The sequence below is a fragment of the Solanum dulcamara genome, chromosome 3 (assembly GCF_947179165.1).
Source record: "Solanum dulcamara chromosome 3, daSolDulc1.2, whole genome shotgun sequence".
In the NCBI taxonomy this organism is placed as follows: domain Eukaryota; kingdom Viridiplantae; phylum Streptophyta; class Magnoliopsida; order Solanales; family Solanaceae; genus Solanum; species Solanum dulcamara.
The window spans coordinates 68203259-68219216 of record NC_077239.1 but is presented as its reverse complement, the minus strand read 5'-3'; the positions used below and the strand labels follow the sequence as shown (position 1 = coordinate 68219216).

Here is a 15958-nt window from a genome sequence, read left to right as displayed (position 1 = left end):
AGTAAAACTCGACAAAGGTTGATAATTTAGAGGGTAAAATAGGTATTTATCCAGTTGGGCGACCTATAAATATGCATAGTTAAGGGATACCATGACATTTTTTAAATTAGTGAAGTTTTAAAGGGGTATACGTAGGATTTTGTATTTACAAAAAACATTTTTTGGACATTTCATTATTTTACTATTTTTACGTATTCCTGTACGGAGAATATGTGAATAATGTAATGGTTTTCCTATATTTAGGAGGAAACAAAAATAAGACTCCTAAAAGAGTGGGAAGGAATATACTAGTGAAGATTCTCAGGTGTTTTAATATAAATACTACTCCTACATATCTCTTCAACCCATCCTAAACCCTTTTTCTCTTCTCTTTCTCCCATCTATCAGCAGGTGTGTTTTTATGCTTTCTTTTATATATCTATATGCCTTAGAGTCTGTAAAGATTTGTTTTATTTGCATGCAAGAGAATGAAGAATGGCGATATCTTGCAACTTTGATTATAAACGTGCCATGATTCTTCATTATATATAGTTTGATTTCTTATTAATTAGTATAATTTTCATCTAGGATATACGTACTGAATTAAAATTTTGTTTGGGAATCACATCGATTGTTTTATTTTTGGACGTGAAGGGTGGTGAGGAGGCTGGGTAATTTTGTGATTTTGGTGGCGCGGGGGATATGCTGCATTCCAAAATTAACTAATGGTGTGGTTAGGTGACTACTTAATAGTTTTGCTCTTATAATTAGGAGGAATACAGGAAAAACATCATTTGATGACTAATTAAGCGAGCATGCGATATAGGTTGTTTAAGAAGAGTGAGTCGTTGGTTTATTGGGAGTGTCATATATATATATATATATATATATATATATATATATATTTTCATGAGCTAATTTTGACACTTAAAAGGATTTTTTGTTTGCAACAATTTTGTGCCAGATCCTATTGAATTTCTTGGCAAAATATATGCATGATCTTGCATTTCACCTTTTGTTTTCTGGTTCATATTGATTGCCCCGTTAATTAGAGTAAGCTATTCCTTTTCTTTTTGGGTTTGGGTTACAATAAGTGTTTGCTGTTTTGAATTGGTAATGCTGCTCTTTTGGCAGAGACCGTCTACAAGTTCCACCAGTGTCTTGATTAAAAATTGGATTAGCTAGCGCCTTACATGTTGAATATTGTTTTGATTTACAGATAAGAGGTGAGTTAAGGAAAAGAAGAAAATGGCTGGGGATATGAAGGTTTTGAATGCACTTGATTCGGCAAAAACACAATGGTATCACTTCACAGCAATCATAATAGCTGGAATGGGATTTTTCACTGATGCCTACGATCTCTTCTGCATATCTCTAGTCACTAAGTTGCTTGGACGCATTTACTACCATGTCGATGGCTCTTCAAAGCCTGGTTCACTACCTCCCAATGTCTCCGCTGCTGTCAATGGTGTCGCCTTCTGTGGTACCCTTGCTGGCCAACTCTTCTTTGGCTGGCTTGGTGACAAAATGGGCAGGAAGAAAGTCTATGGCATGACCCTTATGCTCATGTGTATATGTTCCATTGCTTCTGGCCTTTCTTTCGGTAGGGAGCCTAAGACTGTCTTGACCACCCTCTGCTTCTTTCGCTTCTGGCTTGGTTTTGGAATTGGTGGCGATTACCCTCTTTCTGCAACTATTATGTCTGAATATGCTAACAAAAAGACGAGGGGTGCCTTCATTGCTGCTGTTTTCGCTATGCAAGGATTTGGGATCCTGGCAGGTGGTATTTTTGCCATCATTATCTCTGCTGCATTCCAGGCTTGTTTCAAGGCACCAGCCTATGAAGAGGATGCGCTTGGTTCAACGGTTCCTCAAGCAGATTACGTTTGGAGGATTATATTGATGGTTGGGTCAATTCCTGCCCTCCTCACTTACTACTGGAGGATGAAGATGCCTGAAACTGCTCGTTACACTGCTCTTGTAGCCAAAAATGTTAAGCAGGCCACTGCAGATATGGAAAAGGTTATGCAGGTTGACATTGAGGCAGAGCAAAAAGAGCATGCAGTTTCTTCTGTAAAGTCCGGCAATGAATTTGGTTTGTTCACGAAACAATTTCTTAGTCGACATGGACTTCACTTGCTTGGCACAACCAGCACATGGTTTCTTCTTGACATTGCATACTACAGCCAAAACTTGTTCCAAAAGGACATTTTCAGTGCCATTGGATGGATTCCTGCTGCCAAGACTATGAATGCAATTGAAGAGGTTTACAAAATTGCACGGGCCCAAACTCTTATCGCTCTCTGCAGTACCGTGCCTGGCTACTGGTTTACAGTGTTTCTCATTGACAGGATTGGCAGGTTTACCATTCAATTGATTGGCTTCACAATGATGACAGTGTTCATGTTTGCTCTGGCCATTCCTTACCACCACTGGACTCTCCCTGGCCACCATATCGGGTTTGTGGTCCTCTATTCACTGACCTTCTTCTTTGCCAACTTTGGACCCAACGCCACTACATTTGTCGTGCCTGCTGAGATTTTCCCTGCTAGATTGAGGTCGACTTGCCATGGAATATCAGCTGCAAGTGGAAAGTTAGGGGCAATGGTGGGTGCATTTGGATTCTTGTATTTGGCTCAGCCAGAAGACAAGGCCAAGGCTGATGCAGGGTATCCTGCTGGAATTGGGGTGAGGAATTCACTCATTGTCCTTGGCGTGGTCAACCTTCTGGGAGCATTTTTCACTTTCTTGGTTCCAGAATCCAAGGGGAAGTCACTCGAAGAGATGTCAAGGGAAAACGAAGACTCAGCTGAGGAAGGAGCAGAAGTGGAGGATCATTAATCCGATAACAGGATAGTTCCTGTGTAAAATTAGTTGCTAGTTTTCATTTCTTTCCTTTATATATTCTGCAAAGTTTCTAGCGAGGATGATAAGACCTCTGTTGTTTCCAGTAGTACTATATTTTCTTTAGTTCAAGCTATTAGTGTAGAGATTCTATGTTTCAGGTATCTGAGATTCTGTAGCAACTAGAGTTCCATATGTTGTATGTTTTGTGTCATATTATTGGATGCAGTGTATAAGCTTCTGATATTAGTATATGACTCCACCTCCATCTGGATAATTATGACAACTGTTCAGAGCTAAACAATTATGAGTATGTTTTTACTATTAGCTCAAGTTTGATGTGATGCTTACAGATTTTTAAGTATAATGAAAAAACTATTCCCTTTGTAACTTTTCTTGATTACTTCCCTACACTATAATATTTCTGCATTCTGTCAAACAGTCAGCAGAAACTCAATAAATTACTATTACCCCATCCTGAAGCATGTCCATTAAAATAAATTAATCTAATCCAAATATACCAAATTAAACATCATCTATCAGGAATTCGTGGTGAAAATCACAATACGCATCTACACTTGCTTTTTAACAACTTGTTACCACAATGTTAATTTTCATTGTTATTTTACATTGTTATCGTAGACATCAAAATTTTGTATGACTCTACAAGGCGAGTCCTATTTCAGTTAGGGTTTTCATGTGACCAGGAGGTCACGGGTTCAAACCTTGGAAATAGCCTATGTCAGAAATACAAGGTAAGGCTGCGTACAATAGACCCTTGTGGTCAGGTCCTTCCCCGGATCCCGCGCATAGCGGGAGCTTTAGTGCACCGGGCTGTCCTTTTTTTTCTTGGAGTCTACTTTATCCTAAACCCTAACTCATGCCTATATAAAAAGTATTATATTCCCTTGAAAAAGTTATCTTGAATATTCTGCAAATTCATGGAATATTAATAAAGAGATCAAATCTAAATCTTTTAGTTTGAGAAATACGCCACTAAATGCCCTCGAATCGTGGAGAAATCTTATGAGAGAAGAATCAAGGAAGGAACAGAATTTTACCCATATTGTTTTATCAATAAAATATTCTTGTTTCTTCAAATTTTATTTATGGTTGATTTATTTTTCATTTACTTAAAATTTGTTGCAAATAGTTATCTTTCTTCTTTCTTCTATTTTATTTTTTTTAATTTAATTATTAATTTTATAATAACTTTATTCCCTTTTCTACTGTTCGTTATAATATTGTTAGTTTATACCTTTTGTAACATTAGGTAATGACGTAACAACAACACAATCTATCTAAATATTGTATTCATCAAAATAATATAATACAACCAATATAATATGAAACACTATAAAACTACATGTAACAACCATTCAAACCTGCGAACTAGGACTGCCATCGAATTAAGTGAGTCAAGCCCGAGCCTAATTGACCAAAGCTCAATCAATCTTTGCCAAAGTATAATCAAGGTCAAGCCGTCTCTCTAATGCTTAGTTTTGCGTAGTGATACGTCATTAGAAAAATAACGAACATGGTCAAGAACTCGTATGCATCCTCAGTCTTCCCACCCTGAAACTGTGATGGGTCCATTTTTTGAAACCTCTCATATCGGTGTTGCTCGTCGTCAGTCAACATGACTTCAGGTGCACTCTGGGCTCCCCTACCTGTACTCTATCCTCATTTGCTCTAGAGCCCGCAGGTGGCTGGCCCACCGAATCCTGAACAACTGAAATTTGATGTTGCCCTAGGGTCTGAGCCCTTGCTCTAGTCTAAGAACCCTCGGGTGTACCATTCGCCCTCACACTCTGATTAAATCCTTCGAGCGCATCCAATACTCGCATCAAAGTGGCCTGAAGCAATAGTGCAGTAGCAAGCTCTGGAGGGACTTGTTCCTCTCTAGCATCAATCTATGGATCAGGAGAAGTCTCTCTAGCATGACCTCTAGTTGGTGTCGCTCCTCGGGCATGACCTCTGCCTGCCGCCACACCCCGACCATGGACTTTAGCTTGTCCTCTATCTCTACCCCTAGTTAAGGTCCCAACATCAACCTCAGGGAGTGCCTCCCTTCCTCTACCTCTAGTCGTTGTTCTAGTCCTATCCATCTATCAAAAGGGACACGCGAAAATTCAGTTCCAACACAACACGAATAATATGAAGTGAAAAAACAAAGGAAAAATTTCCTAAAAGTCCTCATAGCCTCTCGAAGATAAGTACAGACGTCTCCGTACCGATCCTCAAGTCTCTACTTAGACTCGGCTTGTATACACGTGAGACCTATGAACTTGGGGCTCTGATACCATTTTTGTCATGACTCGAATTCGGATATGATGGCACTTATCTCAACCCACAGAGACAAGTCAGCCTAAAACTCAATGGAAAGTAAATGCGGAAGTAATTGAGATAAAATGAGGTTTAACTTATTCAAAGACAAATAAATAATCTCAAAATCCCCCAAGACTGCTTGTCACGTGTACAAGTCACTAATACATTATCGAAGTGAGGGTTGCTTAGTTGGTTAAGCACCTCCACCCACGACCGGTAGGTCCTGAGTTCGAGTCACATTGGAGGAGAAGTGTGGAAACACTATAAATCCTCCAAAATGGGGGATAAAAAAAAGTACAAAAGAAAATACAGTCACAATGTTTTTGTCTCTAGAATAGGACTAAAACATAATAAAAGAGTAAGAGGTGTCCGCTAAATGGATGTAACAGTTACCTTAACACTCGAAATAATAGTCTTGGATGTGGTAGAAAACAGTAGGAGATCAAGAAGGTCGGGCTTACAACCTACACAAGTGTAGAAGCAAAGTGTGAGTACCAAACAACACGGTACTCAGCAAGTGGACAACTAAAACTAAGCAAAGCTCAATAGATACAAGTACTCCTGTCCTCCCAACCGAACATCCTTAACTACAACCTGCATAAAACCATCTCAACTCTACACTTGTACAATAATAACAGTAATACAGTCCACAAATACTCATCAATAGTCTCATCAATGAATCATATCAAGTCAAGTTCAGCATATACAGAGCAATAAGTGGTAAACACGAATTCATAAATATCAACAAAATATGATGCAATGCAATGAGATGATGCATGTCTGTCCTATCGGTACACATCCGCTGAATTACAGTCCGGAACCCATGAGGGACATTTCTATCCATGTAACCTGCCACGGAGCGAGTGGTCCATCCCCTCAATATATATATCCTGCCACGGAGCGAGTGGCCCATCCCCTCAATATATATATCCTACCACGGAGTGTGTGGCCCGACCCCTTTTGTTTCGCAATACTTGCCACGGAGCGTGTGGCCTGACCCCTTTGTTTCATATCATTTTCAGTCTCAGCATAGTATGTCAGAACCAATGCAATCAATTCATGTTCATATAATTCACGATAATAACATGACAAAAACAATAATTTTTCCTATCTCACATCAACATAGTCATTTTACATGTTCAAAATAAATCCATAATCACGACATATCAATTCCATCAATACATGTCATTGAATCACCATTTTATACCCCTCATCTCCATTTTAAGGTCAATCATACAATCAATAACCAGTCCAATTCTCATTACTCCCTAATACACATAACACAGAAATACAAGCATTTACAAGCTTAAACTGAGGTTTAGAAATTTACTTGTCTTAATTAATCAAGCAATCACTCCGGGACTTGAGCCTTCCCTTTTCGTTGAGCCTCCAAATCAACGTAATCTAGTCAAATAAATAATCACAATAAGATTTCAAAACTAACAACACCCTTATTACCATATGTCTAGCCTAGACCCAAAAAATTAAGCAAATCTATAAACACGTTCCTAATCTTGATGCCACTTAACATGTCAATTCTCATATTTTCTGAATTTCAAAACTAAGGTTAAACTTCAATTAAATTGAATAATCACTTTAAAACCTGAGTCTTTCGTAACGCTTCCGAATGATCAAAATCTGTTCAAATACATAATCTTCATAAAAATATGAATCCAATGACACCCATATTGCTATATTTACTTTCGAATCAAAAATTGGGTCAAAAAGTCATCTCGAGTCATTGAAGTCAAATCTGAAAAATAAATTCCGATTATGTTCACTCATGATAAAATAAACTCACATGTCAAATTTAAGCTAAAACGGATTGTTATTCGACCCTCAAATCAAGATTTTATGTGAAAAAAACCTAGGGTCATATTTTCTTATTTCAGCGTTGTTTCTCCACCAATATACCCTAAAAATATGTTCATAATCACATAAAAATTTAATGGAAAGGATGAGAATAATTACCTTGACGCTTTGGAATGAAAATCCCTATTTTTCTCTTCTCCTCTATTTTTCTTTTTCCCTTTCTTTTTTTTCTTCCTCCGTATTTTTTTTCCAGTTTCAGTGCTTATGCGTTCGTCGCTGTTCTCCTTTTTTATTTCATTTCTCAAACTAATTATGTATTAAAATTTACAAACCCTACTAACCTATTTTAACAAATATTAGAAAAATGGTATAGGGTATTAAATAAATTAACACTTTAGCCCACCAATTAAATTAATTCTCTAAAATTATTCTTCAACTAATTAACCGAAGTTATCGAAAGGTCCAAAATTTTCAACTTAAATTTACAAAAAGGGTCTTCTATGAAAGGAGGAGGACTCGTTCTCAAAATTATCTAACGGGTCATTATATTTTTGTACCAACATAATCAAACAATAAGGAAGCCAAGGGTGAAGCTAAGTTTTACAAAGCTAATCTATTTGCTTAATTTAGCCAAAACAAAATATGATAATTTAGCCAAAACAAAATAATCATATTTTGTTATTATGAACCATTTTGAAAAATGAGTCTTATTTTTATTACCTTATGCATTACTATGTTTTTTTACACTGAAGTAGGGGTGTAAAAAATCGAACTGAAAATTAAATTAAATCATAAATCGAAAAAAAATCGATTAGTGATTTGGTATTGGAAGAAAAAATCTGATTATACTTACCGCCTGTTTGGATAAGCTTTTTTTAAGCTACTTATAAGTTGAAAACTGCTTATTTTAAGCTAAAAAAAAGGCTGGGGTAACTCAACTTATTTTTTTGGCTTCAGTTTAGATAATCTAAGTCAAACAAACCCAATTATTTTTTGGAACTTATTTTAAGCATAAAATGAATCTAAGTTGGCTAGTCAAACACTCAAAAAAACTGAAAATAGCTTATAAGCTAATCCAAATGGGCTCTTAGATTGGTTTGGTCTAAATTTAAATAAGTCAACCCGAGACCAAACTAACCCGACATTATATATAAATTTTTTAAAATTTTATTTTATACATAAAATTATTTACTTTGATATAATTTATAAATATTTCTTATACTTTTCCATCATATTTAAGTATCTTTTAACGTATTATTTCAAGTTTGAAACTTAGAATTTTGAGTGGTTCAATGAAGATTATAGTTAATAGATATTACTGACTCTAATAAAGCTCAAATATTCAAAATCAAATTAATACTAATGCTAAAAAAAAATATTTAACACTAACAATGACAATAATGTTGAATATTTGTTATTTGGTTTACATTGGTTTAGACAATTAAAATATATAACCTAATTTTAGTTTTTCTTTAATAGTTAATCATGTAATTAATACTTATAGACTTATTTTAGCATGATTTAGTACTTTTAAATTATGATCATTTTCATTATAATATATTAATTTGCAATATTTATTTTACAATTTCTTATCATTTTTTATTGAATATTTTAGTGTGATCATTCATCTCATATTTTGTATTATTTTCTTAAGAAACACCTTAGATAGTTATATTTTGGTAGGGCTAAAAATAATATTTGAAGCACAAGTTAATTATATATAGGTATGAATACTCTACTGAAAACCCCCCAAAATCTGAAAACCCGAGAAATTCGAAATTTTTTTTGAAAAAATCAATGTTAAAAAGTCCAAATTTAATTTATTTGGTTTGATTTATGAATTTAAAAACTCAATACAAATAATTTAATTTGGTATTTAAAAAACCTGAATCAACCCGATCATATACACCCCTACACTACACTGAAGTGCTCTTTTTATATTTAGGAGCCTTTTTAATTAAACGCCAAACTCATGTTAGAAAATATTGAAGCACTCATTTTATGTTAAAGGAGTCTTTTTTTGTTATTAAATTTTAACCACTTAATTACTCAACTTCAAATTATCATTATGCATTAAACTAATGTAACATTTTCTTTTTGGCTTATGAATTCAATAGAGATTTCATTTTCATCTACCCTTTATTTAGGTACTAAATCGGAACAATTTTTGATCATTTTCAGGAACTTAAATTTTTTTATGGTATTTATTTTATAACTCAAATATATTGTTTAGTAATATTTACGTAATCATTAAAAGTTGTGTATTCAATGATATATGTTGCATGTAATGATTTGTTCATTATATATATTAATGCGGTATAGACATGCAAAGCACGTACACTAAACTAGTATTATTAAAAGTAGGAAGCTCAAAATTAAAAGTTGAATTACGATTTAAATCAAAATATATTATAAAATATTTAAGTACGGTGAATTAAAGACCCCTAATTATATTATTCAATTTATCATCAAGTTATTATAATGTAGAGGACAAAAATACTCCTAATTATACTCTTATTCAATTTATTATCAAGCTATTAATTATTGTTAGGAAGACAAAAAGACCCTTAATTATATTATTCAATTTATTATTATCAAGAAGACAAAAGGACCCTAATTATATTATTCAATGAATTAGCTATGACGAAACTCAGGCACCGTGGATGTACCTTTAATTCCTTGGTACTAGAATCAATAATTGCACTAATTGCACATTTAAATTTATTAGTTTTGGGGAATTAAGTTCCTATTCCATGTCTATGTCATTTCACTCCTTTGTAACGGCCAATGGATGACCATAAATTCAGAAGACATATCTCACCAACATGACTTTTGAGTTTCTATAGAATATTAGATAAACTTTTGGCTTATAAATATCATGTGTGCTTAACAAATCCTGTGTGTCACGCTACAGTTTTACTTTTAATAGCAACATATATTTGCTTCTTTCGTTAGGTTCAGATAATGAATTGTGGTGATGGTCGGGTGTACATGAACCGGGTTGGTTTGGATTTTTTACAAATCAAACCAAATTATTTGTGTCGGGTTATTAAATCTATAAACCAAACCAAACCAATAAAAGTCGGGTTTTTCGATATCAATTTTTCTCGGGTTTTTTCGGGTTTATCGGGTTTTTCATAGTATCTAATAATAAACACAGAGCAGTGCTTCTTAAAAAGAGTTCTAGTACAAAATATCAACATATAAGATGGAGGCAGAACATTATTTGAAGTTTTAACTTTACAATATAACTTTATAAGATGAACTTTTTTTGTATATTATTTAGATGGGCTTCTCAAGTCCAAATCTAAATGTAAGAAAGAAAACAAAAATTATGAAAAATTTTTAAAAAATATTTATAAATTATATTTTAATAAATATTTTTATGTATAACATAATTTAAAAGTAGTATATCTATAATCAGGTCGGTTTGAGTTTGGTTTGACTTTTTTTAGTTAAAATCAAACCAACCCTATAATGGTCGGGTTTTTTTTCCAAACACCAAGCCAAGTCAAACCAAATCACTAGTCGGGTTTTTTTTCCGATTTGATTCGATTTGTCGATTTGATGCGGTTTATCGGTTTGCCCTCTACAGCCCTAATGCTCATGATACAATCTTGCTTTTGATAGCTAGTTCTTTTTCCTTCTTGTAGTTCCCTTGTAGATAATGGCAGCAGAAGTAGTTATAAAGTCGGATATTATAATTAGATGTATTTAATTACCCACATTTACCGTAATCCATAGCTTGAAATTCCTTTGGCATATTTCTGTATACCATTATGGGGCTATTGATATTAGTTAGTTTCACGTATTTGTTGCTCGGTGGTAAATATGTTAACCTTTCTAGGTGTTAACCTTTTAGAAAGAAGTTGTTCTGATATCAATTGTTGGCTTGTACGAATCTACCACACGAGTCAGGGGACCAGGTCCCTTGACACAATCAGTTAACAAAATGCTCAAATTAAGTGCAGAAGGTAAAATGACACACAATGTTTATGTGGAAAACCTCCTTGCTCAAGGGAGGAAAAACCACGACCTGTCCAACAGAATTTTACCAACCATTCTTCACTGAGATGCAAGAGCAAAATAATCTATTACAACCTATTGTAACTAGATACTAACCCTCTCCACCCCGTGGCTTGCAATACCTCTATTACAAGACTTTGAACCTACGCAATACCTCTATTGCGCACTATCCCAACTAACTCTAGTTGACATAGATTTTGAATACTCCGATTAAGCTAACTCTAGCCATGACTCCGAAACTAAGCAATAACTCTATTTCCCACTATACCAACTACCTCTAGTTGACATAGACTTCAAACACACTTTTCAAAGCTAACTCTAACTATGAACTCGATGCAAACCTGATACAAGGAAAGATGATTAATATTCCTTTATAGCATAGTAACTGATCTTACAATGTTGAACATAAGACACAACATTACAACAAAGCAACAGCCTAAAAACTATTCTTCAATAGTAGCTCGATCAGGTCCCCTGCTGCTTTGAGGAAGTATTCTTTCTTTTGAGCACACACTATTTTTTCCTTTTGCCTTGTAAATGTGATGTGTGGAACTGATTTGTTTCATGTTCTAAAGATAGTAGTTAGCATATGTATGAAACAACCTAGTACTTTCTGATTGGCTAAATGTCTCTATCCTTCAACTGCTGCCCACCAACCACAGCAGGTGGTGGCAGCTTTTACAGCTGGACCAGGTCGACCAGGTCCCCCGATCAGGTCTCATGGTTAGTAGTCTCTTCTGATTTTCCCACCAATCAGAGAAGGTGGTGGCAGCTTTTATAGCTGTCTCCCATTTGGTATGTGACACACACTGATAATGAAACCAGGTCTGCCAATCCGGTCCCATGGTTTGTTGATGCATCAAAACTTGAATTGTAACATTTTCTCCCATTTTGATGATGACAAACCATGTAGACTTGTGCTTATGTTTCTGCAAACAGGTAAGATGGTCCCCCTATCACATAGCTTCGCAATTAACATGAACACATAACTTCCCCCTATCAGTATACATTTCTTGTCTCCCATGTCCCTCCTTGCATCATTTTGTTGAACGATAGTTTGTTAAATCATCAAAACCCAATACAATATTTTTCCCTTTTTGATGATAACAAACTATTTCCCTTATCGACATTATCTTCCCCCTTCCATATGAACCAGATCCCTTGATCCGAACTGGCTACCTGTCATTAATATTTTTTACCCTTTTAGGCATCATAAAAAAGTTAGAACAGAAAATCAAGTAAAATAATATGCACTCTCGATAAATTCATGGCCACTGGGCAACACTAACATGAATGAACTAGCCAATATCAAGAAAAGAAGAATAGTAGACAAAAAGGCAAAGTTTCATTCATAGTTCATCATCATAGCATCAAAAGCATTGCATTAACAAAAATGCATAAGGGAACTGATCAGTTATAGCCACGTAGACAGCAAATAAATACATTTAGGGTAGGAATCAAATAAAGTAAAAAGATTAGGAAGAGGGAGGACAAGGAAGAAAAGAATGGAGAACCATCATCATGCACTCTTTTTCAGCAGCATAAGCATATATCAATTGTTGGTTAGGTCTTCCATTTCACAGTAAGACTCTTATTTTTAGCAGTTAAGGCATGAACTTGTGCCTTCAAATCAATATTTTTATTCTAAAAAGTCTCATCACAACTTGGTCCCTAAGTCAGGTCTTTCGGTAAGGTGATTTTCAAATTAGGAATTTTAACCCCATGCCTTGCCATTGCAGCAGTCATCTTCTTCAGATCAACCTTCAGCTTCTATTGTTGTTCCACAGTCTTGACACTTGGGTCTTTTCTTTGTTACCTATTTTTCTCTTAACACACTCACATTCAATAAGAGTGGTTAATAAGAATGATTGCTTCACTATCCATACAATTTCTTTGCCAAATTTTATCTTGTAATGGGTAAAGATCTTGTTCAATAAATAACCTTGATCTATTTCTCCTTCATTTTTTTGATAGGTCACCCTTAAATATATGTTAAATTGCACATGTAGGAATGAGACCAGGTTAAGACTAGTGATCTGCCTCTAAGAGAGAGTCAGAGACAGCCAAATCAAGAACTGATGGGACCTATAAGGAATAAATGTTGTATTAGGAGAAGCGAAGGGAAAGAGACAACATGACTGAAAAGCCAAAAATTAAGGTTTTGAAAAGATATGGATTCTTGTTTTCAAGGGATGAATTAAAAGAAAATGCTTGAGACATTCTAAGATATGTGACAACAAATTACATAGGTGGAAAAAGGCACATGGCATTTTTGAACAGTTCTCAATGGCATTTTAAACAGCAATAAGTTTGATACTAACCTTTGAGGAAGGACCTGGTCCCTCTCTTGAACTTGTTTGAAGGATACTTGCCTTGAGTCTGCCCCATCAGCTTTTCTTCCTTAGCTAGTCCATCATGTGTGTATACCTACAAAAGGTATAATACTGAATTTAGACCAAAAGATACACATTACTAACAAGGATACATGTTCCCTAATCAAAGCCAATGAGAGGGTTGATAGCATCAACTAGAGTGAGTCAATTCAAGTTGATTATCCCCAATTTCAGACTATTTTTCTTGCATTGATCCCTGTTTAAAGATTTGTGAATAGGTCTACTACTTGGTTTTTAGTTTTGCAAGAATTCATGCAAATATTTTCCTTCTCTACATTGTCCCTCAAAAATGATGTCTCACATCATTGTGCTTGGTTCTCTTATGATGCACTACATTCTTGGTCAATTCAATGTACTAGTGTTGTCACATAAAAGTTGAAAGTATTGGTAATTTTCCCAAAATTCTTAAGTTGTTGCTTGATCCATAGGAGCTAAGCACAACATGATGCGTCTGCTACATGTTCTGACTCAACTATGAAATGAGCTACTAATTTTTTCTTCTTTGTGCCACAGAACATCATGGAGGAAACCCAAAAAATGAGGCATTCCTGATGTGCTTTCTATCAACCAGGTACCCTGTAAAATTTGCATAAGCATAGTTAAAAAAAATCACCAGATGGACAAAATACGACCAGGTCCCCGTAAGTATCTCAGACTTCTTATAGCAGTTTTCAAGTGAGATGACCAGGTCCCTAGTGTCTAGTTTTAGCACATGATTTGGTTAATCAATATTTTTTCAAAACTAGGGGGCTGATTGACATACGATTCCTCCTTCAAGTACCTATTAAGAAAGATACTTTTCACATTCATTTGAATCCCATTGAGAATTCTTATTGCTTTCATCCTTGTAATCGGAGCAAAGATCTCATCACAATCAATTCCTTCTTTATGATTGTATCGTTGAACCATCAGCTTAGATTTGTTCCTTGTGATTTCACCATGCGCATCAAGTTTTTTTTGTACACCAACCCAACCTGGTCCCTATGATAGTTCTGTCAATGGGCTTGTGGATCAGGTGCCACACTTTGTTCCTTTCGAGAACTAATGAACTTGTTTCTTCTGTAGGTGCATTTTCACTTTCATCTATTTGAAGATCAGCTTCAGGAGGAACCATATCTCTACCCGGTCTCTCGCCTCTTCTCAACTAAGAATCTTTATTGGCCCACACAGATCCATATAAAAAGGATAGAGTGGCTTGGATGTACCAACTACTTCCTTAGATTGAAAGAAGAATGAACTTGATTTCTTTGGGCACGTGCACCATACACTTTGTAATTTAAGAATTTTATCAAGGCAGAACCTATACGAAAATCTTCATCATCATCTTGCTAAGAAGAGATGGAATTGCATGTCCAAGTCTCTTATGATACATTTCAACATCATCATCTTGTTGATCAACTTTCTGAGGAACAGAAAAGTAGTAATAGTTCCCTTGAAACTGTGAATTTCATCTTTGACAAACCAGCAACCAGGTCCACATGCACATTATTGAACTTCTTTTCTATCAAGATGACATCATAAAAAGAAGTACTTCCCTTTTTGAAAGCTTTGAGTGAGAGGATTTTCCATCTTTTCTGTCATTAGCTTAGCAGCCACTATCAATATTATTATTTTTTACCCATTAGACTGTCTTCTCTCTCTCTACCCTACCTGCAAAATCACTTGTTAGACTTAAAAACCCAAACAAGTTTGGATTTCCAAAAATAAGATAATGGATGAATAAGACTTTTTTCCCAAAATGGTAGCCTGGTCTTTATAGACTTGGGACCATGTCCCTTTGAGTTCCCTGTTGTCTCAGCATGCTTCCAAAACTTTTCATCGGTAGAAATTTTAGCAGGACGTGCATTTTTATAATAACCATTTATGCCACAATGAGTGTACAACCAATTGTCAAGATTTGACACATACTTACTATGAGGATTATAGGGTGCACAAATCTTTCAACAAAAAAGACCTTCTCTAGTGTTGGATCTCATATTGGCTAGATGTGTTGAGGTCTTTGACGAGGCTATCCAACAAACTGACTTTTCAAGATCAACTTTAATCTTGATCAGGTCCCTCTCCAGTTCCCTGTTTCTTTCAAGAGAGGCAATAAGCTTTTCTTTGGACTGTTTTAGCTTTTCTTCAAATTCAAACTGCAACCTACCACTTTCTCCCTTTCCCTTTGAACTATTGTGAGAGTAATCTTTCAGCTTTTCATTCAAATTCTCACTTTCAGCAGACAAGGACAAAAGTTTCCTTCAAGCTCAAAGATTTTATTTGTTAGAGAAGGATTTTCAACTTCAAACTCAGCAAGAGCATTAGTTAAGAACTTTTTTTCTTCAATGAGCTCATAGTAAGCATAAATTAAAACACTAGCTAAGGCTCGCAACTCCTTCATAGAATAATCTTTGAGATTGTTCATAACATCAAGAAAATTTATCTCTTCTTCATCTTCAGTAACTGAGGCAGCCATGAAAGAAAATGATGAGTCAAAAGTTAAAGACTCATCTTCAACAACCGACAATGAAGTGTCCTCAACTTCTTTCTTCTTGTTCTTTTTAGGAACATTGTTCCTTTTATAGGCTTTCTCTGGA

General features: G+C 35.1%; 1 protein-coding gene across 1 annotated transcript; it reads left to right on the top strand.

Moving 5' to 3' along the window:
- Nucleotides 1-356: 356 nt before the first annotated feature.
- Nucleotides 357-3075, top strand: LOC129882755 (low affinity inorganic phosphate transporter 1-like). Its single transcript, XM_055957193.1, has 2 exons — nucleotides 357-390; nucleotides 1199-3075. The coding sequence occupies exon 2, from the start codon at nucleotides 1228-1230 to the stop codon at nucleotides 2818-2820; it is 1593 nt and encodes a 530-aa protein (XP_055813168.1). The 5' UTR covers nucleotides 357-390; nucleotides 1199-1227; the 3' UTR covers nucleotides 2821-3075.
- The last annotated feature ends 12883 nt before the right edge of the window (nucleotides 3076-15958 follow it).

Coding starts and splice junctions, on each gene's coding strand:
- LOC129882755 (XM_055957193.1), top strand. CDS start 1,228: ATGGCTGGGGATATGAAGGTTTTGAATGCACTTGATTCGGCAAAAACA.